We start from the raw sequence: 13,249 nt of genomic DNA, 5'->3' as shown, positions 1-13,249 counted from the left end.
CAGCCAGTGCTAAATCTGAACAAATGGCCCATTGAGTGTACAGAGTCAGAGTAGCAGCCAGGTAGGTAGGTAGGAGTTAGGGACTGGATGTGGTAAAAGCAGGCCCGATTGGTGGTATGGAGTTTTGTGTTCTTGCTCCATGGCCTGTTAGTGGTTGCCTTTATACAAGTGCTAACAGGTCCTGTGTGTGTGTGTCTCTGCATGTGTGTGTGTCGGTCTCTCTTTACGCAGCCACTAACAGGTCTCGGATCACTGGTTATGAAAAGAGCACGGGTTAACGGCCATGTTCCCACTGTCGGAAACCCTAGCGTGTGATTGACCGGTCAGCCTCTGATGATGCTGTGGGCAGGAATGGTTATTCTGAATAGAAGGGACGCTGTCATTGGACTGCAAATCTGTCAGTAGGCGATGCAGCCTTCGTGTTGTACATGTGTTGATACTCAGCAAACACACATCATCAAGACCTCATTTTGTAAGCTGGGTACTAGAGCTCAGTAAAAGGCACATGACAGCCTGCTTGGAGTTTGCCAAAATGGCACCTTAAGGACTCTCAGACCATGAGAAACAAGATTCTCTGGTTCGATGAAACCGTCACGTCTGGAGGAAACGTGGCACCATCCCTACGGTGAAGCATGGTGGTGGCAGCATCATGCTGTAGGGATGTTTTTCAGCGGCAGAGACTGGGAGAATAGTCAGGATCGAGGGAAAGATGAACGGCGCAAAGTACAGAGAGATCCTTCATGAAAACCTGCTCCAGAGCACTCAGAACCTCAGACTGGGGCGAAGGTTCACCTTACAACAAGACAAGCACACAGCCAAGGCAATGCAGGAGTGGCTTCGGGACAAGTCTCTGAATGTCCTTGAGTGGCCCAGCCAGAGCCCGGACTTGAACCCAATCTAATATCTCTGGAGAGACCTGAAAATAGCTGTTCAGCGACGCTCCCCATCCAACCTTACAGAGCTTGAGAGGATCTTCAGAGAAGAATGGGAGAAACTCCCCAAATACAGGTGTGCCAAGCTTGTAGCGTCATACCCAAGGAGACTCCAGGCTGTAATCGCTGCCAAAGGTTCTTCAACAAAGTACTGAGTAAAGAGTCTGAATACTTATGTAAATATGATATTTCAGTTTTATATTTTTAATACATTTTCCAAAATGTCTAAAAACCTGTTTTTGCTTTGTCATTATGGGGTATTGTGTGTAGACTGAGGAATTTGTTTTATTTAATACATTTTAGAATAAGGCTGTAACGTAAATGTGGAAAAAGTCAAGGGGTCTGAATACTTTCCGAATGCTCTGTATCCGTTATGACAGGCCCAGTCAGTCAACTGTCAACTGTACTTTGGGCTGAGTCTCACCACGTCCCGCACTGCTGAATCAAAACACAGCCTTGAAGACTACAACAGAGCAGACCTCAGTAAGTTACTGCAGACCTTAGTAGGTCAGTAGATTACTGACAACAAAAGGACTTTAGTTTTTTGTAGCTATTACAGATTTGACATGGTGATGTCTGTATTTGATCATATTTGTTCCTATTAAGGATGACCTTCTGGTTCGACAAATCAGATCGTACAACTCATTATGCAGCCAGACAGGCTGTAAGGCTTTCTATTCCCCAGGCTGCCCAGCTCAGTGGCCCTTCTATTCAATAATATAAATGCAATGTGCCACAATGTAAAAGATTTTTACTGAGTTGCAGTTCATATAAGGAAATCAGTCAATTGAAATAAATGAATTAGGCCCAAATCTCTGTCCCTAATCACATGACTGGGAATACAGCACAGGAGGTTGGTGCCATCTTAATTAGGGAGGACGGGCTAGTGGTAATGGCTAGAGAGGAATGATATCAAATATATCAAATACACGGTTTACATTTGCTCCGTTTCAGCCATTATTATGAGCAGTCCTCACCTCAGCAGCCTCCACTGGAATACAGATACGCATCTGTTGGTTACAGATACTGTATCTTTAAAAAAGAGTAGGGGCGTAAATCAGAAAACTAGTCAGTATCTGGTGTGACCATTAGCATCATGCAGCGCAACACATCTCCTTCGCATTGAGCTAATCAGGCTGTTGATTGTGGCCTGTGGAATGTTGTCCTACCTCCTCTTCAATGGCTGTTCAAAGTTTCTGGATATTGGACCTGGAACACGCTGTGGTAGACGTCGATCCAGAGCATCCCAAACATGTTCAAATGGGTGAGATGTCTCCTGAGTATGGAGGCCATGGAAGAACTGGGACATTTTCAGCTTCCACGAATTGTGTACAAATCATTGCAACATAAAATGCAATTGTGTGTTGTCCGTAGCTTACGCCTGCCCATACCATAACCCCACCACCACCATGCGGTGTTCTGTTCACAACGTTGACATCAGCAATCCATTCGCCCACACGGTACAGTTGAAACCGGGATTCATCCATGAAGAGCACACTTCTCCAGCGTGTCAGTGACCATCGAATGTGAGCATTTTCCCACTGAAGTCGGTCATGATGCCGAACTACAGTCAGGTCAAGACCCTGGTGAGGACGACGAGCACGCAGATGAGCTTCCCTGAGACGGTTTCTGACAGTTGTCCAGAAATTCTCCAGTTTGTGCAAACCCACATTTTCATCAGCTGTCCGGGTGGCTGGTCTCAGACGATCCCGCAGATGAAGAACCAGGATGTGGAGGTCATGGGATGGCGAGTTTACACGTGGTCTGCGAATGTGAGGCCAGCTGGCCAAATTCTCTAAAATTACATTTGGAGGCGGCTTCTGGTAGAGAAATTAACAGTCAATTCTCTGGTAACATCTCTGGTGGACATTCTTGCAGTCAGCATTCAGTCAGTTGCACACTCCCTCAAAACTTGAGATATCTGTGGCATTGTGTTGTGTCAAAATTGCACATTTTAGTGGCCTTTTATTGTCCCCAGCACAAAGTGCACCTGTGTAATCATCTGTTTAATCAGCTTCTTGATATGACACACCTGTCAGGTGGATGGATTATCTTGGCAAAGGAGAAATGCTCACCAACAGGGATGTAAACAAATGTGTGCACAAAATTTGAGAGAAATACGCTTTTTGTGCACATGGAACATTTCTGGAATCTTTTATTTCAGCTCATGAAACATGGGACCAACACTTTACATTTTTTTTTTTTTTACATTTTAGTCATTTAGCAGACGCTCTTATCCAGAGCGACTTACAGTAGAGTACATACATTTTATTACATTTTTTACATACTGAGACAAGGATATCCCTACCGGCCAAACCCTCCCTAACCCGGACGACGCTATGCCAATTGTGCATCGCCCAACGGACCTCCCGGTTGCGGCCGGCTGCGACAGAGCCTGGGCGCGAACCCAGAGACTCTGGTGGCGCAGCTAGCACTGCGATGCAGTGCCCTAGACCACTGCGCCACCCGGGAGGCATATTGCATTTAGATTTTTGTTCAGTATAATATATTGCCAGAGATCTTATAGAACCCCATTGTACTCATAGCACGCTGAGAGAGATAATACAGTATGACTTGGAGGATAAATGAATACAGAGTCATTGGTTTATGCATTATTTATACAGAATACTTTTATCTATGATGCAGAAAAATGCATCCATACTTTTGTTACTTCTAGGTTAGACTACTGCAATGCTCTACTTTCCGGCTACCCGGATAAAGCACTAAATAAACTTCAGTTAGTGCTAAATACGGCTGCTAGAATCCTGACTAGAACCCCAAAATTTGATCATATTACTCCAGTGCTAGCCTCCCTACACTGGCTTCCTGTTAAGGCAAGGGCTGATTTCAAGGTTTTACTGCTAACCTACAAAGCATTACATGGGCTTGCTCCTACCTATCTTTCCGATTTGGTCCTTCCGTACATACCTACACGTACACTACGGTCACAAGACGCAAGCCTCCTAATTGTCCCTAGAATTTCTAAGCAAACAGCTGGAGGCAGGGCTTTCTCCTATAGAGCTCCATTTTTATGGAATGGTCTGCCTACCCATGTGAGAGACTCAGACTTTGTCTCAACCTTTAAGTCATTACTGAAGACTCATCTCTTCAGTGGGTCATATGATTGAGTGTAGTCTGGCCCAGGAGTGTGAAGGTGAACGGAAAGGTTCTGGAGCAACGAACCGCCCTTGCTGTCTCTGCCTGGCCGGTTCCCCTCTCTCCACTGCGATTCTCTGCCTCTAACCCTATTACAGGAGCTGAGTCACTGGCTTACTGGTGCTCTTTCATGCCTTCCCTAGGAGGGGTGCGTCACTTGAGTGGGTTGAGTCACTGACGTGATCTTCCTGTCTGGGTTGGCGCCCTCCCTTGGGTTGTGCCGTGGCGGAGATCTTTGTGGGCTATACTCGGCCTTGTCTCAGGATGGTAAGTTGGTGGTTGAAAATATCCCTCTAGTGGTGTGGGGGCTGTGCTTTGGCAAAGTGGGTGGGGTTATATCCTGCTTGTTTGGCCTGGTCCGGGGATATCATCGGATGGGGCCACAGTGTCTCCTGACCCCTCCTGTCTCAGCCTCCAGTATTTATGCTGCACTATTTTTTATGTCTTCGGTGGAGCAAATGGTACCACCGAAAAATGCAGCCTCTGTGTGTTCCGTTCATAGAAACGGTGTCACAGAGAGTCTGAGAAAGTAGTTCGTTTTTAATAATTTCCCTCTGTGCAGCTACATATAGCCGGTCCCATAGAAGGAGGACACAATAGGAAGATATGAAATTGTATCTAGTGAAATCAAACCCACTACAGCACATGGACTGTGGCAGGTAGACTAGTGGTTAGAGTGTAGGGACGGCAGGTAGCCTAGTAGTTAAAGTGTAGGGGCGGCAGGTAGCCTAGTAGTTCGAGTTTTGGGCCAGTAACTGAAAGGTCGCTGGATCGAATCCCAGAGCTGACAAGGTAAAAATCTGTCATTCTGCCCCTGAGCAAGGCAGTTAACCTACTGTTCCCCGGGCGCTGAAGACGTGGATGTCGAGTAAGGCAGCCCCCCCCTCCCTTACCTCTCTGATTCAGAGAGGTTGGGTTAAATACGGAAGACAAATTTCAGTTTCCCCCTTTCCTTTCCCTTTACAGGTGGGACCCTATTTCCTGTATAGTGCACCGCTTTTCAACCAGGGTCCATAGTAGAAGTCGACCGATTAATCGGAATGGCCGATTAATTAGGGCAAAGGGACGATTTCAAGTTTTCATAACAATCGGAAATCTGTATTTTTGGCCGTTTTTTTTTTTTACACCTTTATTTAACTAGGCAAGTCAGTTAAGAACACGTTCTTATTTTCAATGACTGCCTAGGAACGGTGGGTTAACTGCCTTGTTCAGGGGCAGAATGACAGATTCTGCTCGGGGATTCAATCTTGCAACCTTACAGTTAACTAGTCCAACGCTCTAACCACCTACCTCTCATTGCACTCCACGAGGAGCCTGCCTGTTACGCGAATGCAGTAAGAAGCCAAGGTAAGTTGCTAGCTAGCATTAAACTTATCTTATAAAAAACAATCAATCAATCAATTATAATCACTAGTTAACTACACATGGTTGATGATATTACTAGTTTATCTAGCGTGTCCTGCGTTGCATATAATCGATGCGGTGCACATTCGCGGAAAAAGGAGTCGTTGCTCCAACGTGTACCTAACCATAAACATCAATGCCTTTCTTAAAATCAATACACAGAAGTATATATTTTTAAACCTGCATATTTAGCTAAAGGAAATCCAGGTTAGCAGGCAATATTAACCAGGTGAAATTGTGTCACTTCTCTTGCGTTCATTGCATGCAGAATCAAGGTATATGCGATAATAATAAACGTTTTTTTCTTCTCTAAATGATAGTTTCCGGATTCGACCTTATTAATGACCAAAGGCTCGTATTTCTGTGTGTTATTATGTTATAATTAAGTCTATGATTTGATATTTGATAGAGCAGTCTGACTGAGCGAAGGTAGACACCAGCAGGCTCGTAAGCATTCATTCAAACAGCACTTTCTTGTGTTTTGCCAGCAGCTCTTCACTGTACTTCAAGCATTGCACTGTTTATGACTTCAAGTCTATCAACTCCCGAGATTAGGCTGGTGTAATCGATGTGAAATGGCTAGCTAGTTAGCAGGGTGCGCGCTAATAGCGTTTCAAACGTCACTCGCTCTGAGACTTGGAGTAGTTATTCCCCTTGCTCTGCATGGGTAACGCTGCTTCGAGGATGGCTGTTGTCGATGTGTTCCTCGTTCGAGCCCAGGTAGGAGCGAGGAGAGGGACGGAAGCTATACTGTTACACTGGCAATACTAAAGTGCCTATAAGAACATCCAATAGTCAAAGGTATATGAAATACAAATTGTATAGAGAGAAATAGTCCTATAATTCCTATAATAACTACAACCTAAAACAACTTACTTGGGAATATTGAAGTCTCATGTTAAAAGGAACCACCAGCTTTCATATGTTCTCATGTTCTGAGCAAGGAACTTAAACGTTAGCTTTTTTACATGGCACATACTGCACTTTTACTTTCTTCTCCAACACTTTGTTTTTGCATTATTTAAACCAAATTGAACACGTTTCATTATTTATTTGAGGCTAAATAGATTTTTATTGATGTATTATATTAGGTTAAAATAAGTGTTCATTCAGTATTGTTGTAATTGTCATTATTACAAAAAAAAAAAAAAAATAATAATAATAATTGGCCGATTAATCGGTATCGGCTTTTTTTGGTCCTCCAGTAATCGGTATCGGTATTGAAAAATCATAAAGCGGTATTGAAAAATCATAAATCGGTCGACCTCTAGAGACAGTAGGAGCGGTAGAGATACTCTCAATGATCGGCTATGAAAGGCCAACTGACATTTACTCTTGAGGTGCTGACTTGTTGCACCCTCGACAACTACTGTGATTATTATTATTTGACCATGCTGGAAATGTATTTACATTTGAACATCTTGGCCATGTTCTGTTATAATCTCCACCCGGCACAGCCAGAAGAGGACTGGCCACCCCTCATAGCCTGGTTCCTCTCTAGGTTTCTTCCTAGGTTTTGGCCTTTCTAGGGAGTTTTTCCAACCCACCGTGCTTCTACACCTGCATTGCTTGCTGTTTGGGGTTTTAGGCTGGGTTTCTGTACAGCACTTAGAGATATCAGCTGATGCAAGAAGGGCTATATAAACACATTTGATCTAAAGCCTAACCAATGATGCTGTGGTAAAAATCACTAATGCTGTCATCTGATTTCTCTGTTGATTGTCAAAAAAAGTATATTTAAGCAGGACAACATTGATATCATCTTGATATCAAAGCAAACAGACATCAGCCTAAGAAAGTTAAATTCATAACAACCTCAGTGAACAAAACACACGCCGACCGGATGACATTGGGAAATTGAGCTGAAATATTGATTGATAATGAGTACACAACAAAAATAATCAATAAGAGACTCCAACAATATGAAGGTCTCTTATTAGAATCAGCAGGATCAATACATCCACAGTGACCCACGGTGACATTGTGATAAAGAGCAAGCTACTGCACCGTCTGTCTGGTGCTAGGACACAGAATGGAGCACAGTCATAACAACAGGAACGACAAATCATTTTCCTTTCTATTTTCACTTCACATGGAGGAACATTAACGAATGAGTCCATTCAAAAATAAAAATGGTTAATTAGCTGTGGCGCGAAAGAACTACAATTTTGCAGAAGCGCTGCACTTGTGGAGCTTCAGATTCTGTCTATTAGCATAGGCCTTCCCACAGACGTCGCACACGAATGCTTTGACACCGGTGTGCACACGCTCGTGATATTTCAGATGACTTTTCTGGTTGAACCTCTTCCCACATTGATCACACTCAAATGGTTTCTCCCCTGTGTGAATGTGAACGTGAACTTTAAGAAGATGATTGCTAAAGAAACCTTTCCCACAAACGCTACAATGAAACGGTTTCTTCCCTGTGTGAGTGACCATATGATTCTTTAGAGCATAACGACTTGAACAAACATCCCCACAAATCTCACACTTGAAAGAAGGCTTTTCTTCACCTTCGGTGTGCGTGTTTAGTTTATGCGTCTTCAGGGTTCCGGACTGGGTGAAGCTTTTATCACAAAGGTCACAGCCATACAATTTCTGGCCTGTGTGAGTTCTCTTGTGTCTGCTGAGATTACCGGAAGAATTAAACTTCTTGCCACAAACGTCGCAAGAAAAAGGTCTCTCTTCCTTGTGTGTCCTCATATGTTTATACAGATGGTTCCTTTTGGCGAAACATCTACCACACACACTGCAGATGCAATGTTTTTCAGGCATTTCTCCAGGATGGATGACCAACATATGCTTTCTGAGAGCAGGTGCATGGCTGAAACGTTGGCTACATACAGTACAACTGTGATCCTTCTCTTTATGAGACATCATATGGGTTTTTAAGGACACAGTGGTTAAGAACATTTTGCTGCATGTTTCACAGCTATATTTCCTCTCCCCTGAATGTGTCTCCTCATGATAAGACAACCCTTCTCTGGTCTTTAAGATCTCTGGGCAGGATGAGCAGATTAATATTTTCCGTCCATTGCACTTGTGCCACTTCAGTCTTTTTTTCCCTAGGAACTTTCTTTCACAAACTGTACATGTGACCGTTTCCTCCGTTAGGTGACCCTTCAAGTGGGACTGCAAAGTACATTTACGGTGAAACACGGCACTGCAGTCGTTACAACGGAAGGTGTTCTCTATGCGTTGTTTAACGGAATGTTCCTCAAGCCGTTTGGCCAGATCAAAACCTTTCCCACGTGGAGAACAGCTGTAGGGTTCTGTATGGGACTGAATGTGTCTCGTCAGAAACCCTTTCTTCTTGAAACATTTTCCACAATGGAAACAGGTGAGGGGTCCTTGGTGTGAGGCATCTGCTGAATCCCCACATTGGACATCTTCTCCATCCCTAGCTGGGCCTTGTTTATCTGGGTCTGATGCAGATGGGTCAGCATGCTGACTGGGATCAACCTCAATTAGGCATTCCTCGTCCGATGAAGGTGAGGACAGGGGGGCAAGGTCAAGGTCCTCCTCCGGATTGTCAGACTCAGAAGAAGACACCTCATCTGTAACAGAGAGGGTCATCTTGGTTGTTGCTGTGCATATGCAGAAAAAAAAAACTGTAAGATAAACCATCTGATTGTAGAAAAAAATTATAATAACACTGTCATGATATTATTGTATTTACACAGGAAATGAAAATGTTATGTTTGAAATGGGTACTGGGAACAACCAGCAATAAAACAAATCTAAATAAAAGCTACTCACCCTTTACTGCTACTCTTTGTGTTGCTAGTTCCCGACTGAAGCGCCCATCTTCTCCGCAGCTCTCACCAGTGTTCTCCACAGCCATTACCTCCGTTTCGTCCACCATCATCAGCAGTGACATTTTCTCCATCAAGCCTTCACTCAACACTTCCATGAATGACGCAAAATGTATCTGAAAGATTGAGAACAACTGACTGAAATACGGATAACGTCACTGACCATTCAACATAACCTCACTGCCTCGTTTCTAGAATATCTGAAAAAAATAGCTTCACGTTTGTTAGCTCGCTAACAGTTATGTTTGATCACAGTTGAAAGGGGATCATCTTTGGTTTGATAATGTTCTATCGCTGAGACCCCTAGACGGCATAGTTCTTCCTGATGTCGTGACAAATTACAGACGATGTAAGGAATAATAATAATACTGGCGGCAGTAGGGCTAATGATGGACTCACCGTGTTGGTTGTGTTCACACGCTCCATTTCTCTCTTCAGTAAACTATTCTCTTCATTCTCCAAAACAGCAGCACACTCGTCGAGGATTCTCCCCATCTCCCTAACCGTTGTTTCAACGTATAACCCCATAATGTGGGATAACTCTGTCTGAAATATATTTTTGCTCGACATGACTGCTAGCCGGCTAGTTAGCTTCCTATTCGCTGTCAAATGTTTCCGGTCCTACTCTGTATTATTGCCCGAAAGGAAACAAGCGGCAAGAAAATGGCTTTGCCGAAATGCCCCACCTTAATAACCCCTTTTAATTTCCTTAATTTTGTGGCTAGTCAAATACTTTCTATGGCACACATCAGAGTCAAATACGTTCTATAGAACAAACTTCACGTCAGGATAGGCAACCGAAATTAATAATTCATGTATGTTTGTTATATTAAACATAGATTCTGGCAGGGGGTAGCTTTTCGGCACAACACTTGTTAAACATCGATCGTCATGTCACCAGAGTAAGAACCTTGATATGTATTGGAAAGGTGCATGAAGTTCACCGTGTACTTTCACTACTGTGAAGTTAATCATAATTTATATCATCTGTAGCCTAATAAACTGCATTTATTCCCTCGAGTCGTAGTGAGAGGAGGAGGTTACTTCCAAATGATGGTTATTATATCGATAGTTGAGCATAAAGGCGTTTCCACCGCCATTTCTCGGGTAATTCGTTTTACAGGCACAAAAAGATCCCACCATGTCTAAAGAACAAATAATCTGTAAGCATTTGTAAAATTGTACCGAAACTAACATATTACCCCATTAATTTAGAATGTTTGGTTATGTTGATTATTCAGTAAATGTAATATACATTCATACCATTCTCATTCTCCAAGTGGAAACGTTGTTTTGAGAGCTCACAAACTGGGCGACACCACTTTACTCGTCACTTCTTCATTGTCTTTGTTTGGAGAGTGTGTGTCTGGTTTCGCCATTAATGTTGTGTGAACACACGCGAATAGTAACAGTATACCTGGTTTACGCGACAATAATAGGTTCTGGGTAAACGTATTTATGTGACTGTTTGTGGATGTTCTAGTAGTTAGTTCACTTTTGGGTAACTCAAGGGGAGGCTGTATTTGAGCCTGGTGACACCGCCTGTGGTGTCTAAAACAGATTTGCCCTGAGGAGAGTTTTTTCCTTTGAATGCTGACCCTTTGAAGTCAGAATTTTGTAAATACATATATTTGTAAATAGCCTGTCATCTTCATCTTTGAAACATCAGCTCTATGTAAATAAATACCAAACTCATTGGCACCGCTATCTGCCTGCCTCCTGCTGAATCTTTGTCATTATGACTGCTCGTAGGCCTATATTTTACGTTGACGCAGCGCAGCGGAGATTTCGCGCCAACCTGTCACTTCAAAAACACTCAATAATAACAGTCTCTACATTTGAATTTTATGTTTCTATTGGTATAGCGTGATATAAGCAGAATTCAATATAATTCCAATGCAAGAACCCCAAAGTGTCCCATAGTCACTTTATCCTGGAACCGGGTCTGGATGCTTGATCGCCATTTGACAAATAAAAAGACTCGCTTTTATCCATAATAATCTCACCATGTAGACTAGTCTGCCAACACATACTACCCACACTGTATCTACAAGCTTTTGGCTAGAGAGCGAGTGCCAAGACAAGAGTAGGTTATTAAAATGGACCTACATCAATCATTTCAAAGCTCACTACATTAAATTACACATAATTTAAAGGCCATTTCATAGAGTGCTACAAACTGGACTATATTTAGTAACTTACTTTGAATACATGGGGATTGGGTCTAAATAGGCATTTGGCGTTTGGTAGTCTAAATTCAGTTGTCTTGAACTGCCATACAGGTAGTAAGCCTAACAAAGCCGACTGTAGATGAAAGTCAGCGAGTCGAGTCAGGGGAGGTGTGTCTGCAACAGCTGAAAGTCGGACACTGTAGTGGTTTTCAAACCGTAAAGCTCAGATCAACATGGCAGTGTCAACATAGCTGCTATAAAATTCTGTATAAATGTCTAAATAAACTTAATCACATTAAAACACTCACAAACTAAAAACATAAGGTGTGTTAGAGCTAGGTCTCAAATATCACTTTCATTTGTTTCTCTGTGTCTTTAGAATCACAGCAAAGGTGGTTCCTGTTTCAGTCAGGTCTTCGGCCACGTTCACATGGGTCAAACAAAAACACCATAATAATTAGTTGACAAATAGTGGCTCCCACAATGCAAGTGATGCTTGGTGAAAAGCAACAGCAGCAACTTGAAGGTTGGTCAACGTTTTGACAAAAGTGATCTGTGTTTAAACATGCCCAGACTCTTCCCACACCCCAAACAAATTTTCCTCATCTTTAGAAGCATCTGCATTCGGGAATTGTTGTGTGGTTATCCTTAGATATATGTACACGACTTACCCAGAGACTTACCCAGAGACTTACCCAGAGAGTTACCCAGAGACTTACCCAGAGGCTTACCCAGAGGCTTACCCAGAGACTTACCCAGAGACTTACCCAGAGACTTACCCAGAGACTTACCCAGAGGCAACTGTTGATATGTTGTACATGTTTTGTTATAAATAACATTTTCTTTGGAAAATGCGACAAAAATGCCTTTTACGTCTTAGTATTTTACAGATATAAAGATTAAACTAATATTAATCCCTAATCCGCTCTGGCCAAATCCGGTCCTGGAATGTCTTAAATTGAACATGATCAGTGTTGATTGAACACTGGAGAACACTGGGAAACTATGGTTTTACTCACTGTATCAGTTCCCTGGTAACATGCTGAGTGATACTATCTTTTCTGATAAATCTGCGAGGAACCATTGTACGAAAGGAAGATCTGTGCACACTGGAGTTGATAAAAGATTCGAATCTTGTTTCTAGATTAAATATATAATCTCTAAAGAAAAACAACAATCATTGCATGTTCTCCTGGAGAGGCATCATCTGATGGAACAGACAACGCAGATGGTGAGATTGTCAGAAGGCCCATTGAGGGGGAAGAAAAGTACGAAAAGGGACATGGACAATGCTTGTATTTTCCTCATATCTTACAGTCATTAATAAAACCACCAGTGTTGGCAGTATCAGATCTGTCAGCTACTTTAGTTCTAGTAGTAAAGCTTGCCCGCTGGTGTTGTTGGGTAATCATTACCGTGTCCCCTATATAACCTCCGTACCTCAGGATAGAGTCAACACAGAGTCTTAAATATCGATATGCCTCTCTCACAGACCATTCCTGAGGGGGTAAGTATCGATACAAGGTGCCTGTCTTTCACTAATGGTGTCATGGCTGACATTTAATACATGCCACTTCACATATAGATTTAGTACAATCATTGATATTATTACCTACATATTAAACGGACCAGAGTTGAATAACCAATGAATGGGGAGAGACTGTAAACGTGTAATTAGTCTTTAGTTGTCATGGCATCCAACTGCACAGAATATCTGATTCAGTCATTTGAATGCTGTTCACCAGTAATTGATACTCATTTGAAAGTCACA

General features: G+C 42.6%; 1 protein-coding gene across 2 annotated transcripts; it reads right to left on the bottom strand.

The window, feature by feature from the left end:
* Nucleotides 1-3,081: 3,081 nt before the first annotated feature.
* LOC129815471 (gastrula zinc finger protein XlCGF57.1-like) lies at nucleotides 3,082-10,149 on the bottom strand. Of its 2 annotated transcripts, none has more exons than XM_055869380.1 (3): nucleotides 9,707-10,149; nucleotides 9,252-9,423; nucleotides 3,082-9,079 (listed from the first exon to the last, which is right to left on the bottom strand). In XM_055869380.1, the coding sequence occupies exons 1-3, from the start codon at nucleotides 9,875-9,877 to the stop codon at nucleotides 7,653-7,655; spliced, it is 1,770 nt and encodes a 589-aa protein (XP_055725355.1). In that variant the 5' UTR covers nucleotides 9,878-10,149; the 3' UTR covers nucleotides 3,082-7,652. The 2 variants fall into 2 exon arrangements, with proteins under 2 accessions (XP_055725355.1, XP_055725433.1); XM_055869458.1 differs by having other exon boundaries at nucleotides 3,082-9,049; nucleotides 9,707-10,145.
* Nucleotides 10,150-13,249: the final 3,100 nt, after the last annotated feature.

The sequence above is a fragment of the Salvelinus fontinalis genome, chromosome 1, assembly GCF_029448725.1.
Source record: "Salvelinus fontinalis isolate EN_2023a chromosome 1, ASM2944872v1, whole genome shotgun sequence".
Classification (NCBI taxonomy): Eukaryota; Metazoa; Chordata; class Actinopteri; order Salmoniformes; family Salmonidae; genus Salvelinus; species Salvelinus fontinalis.
Note: the sequence above shows the minus strand (reverse complement) of the source record. Positions and strands in the feature narration are given on the sequence as shown.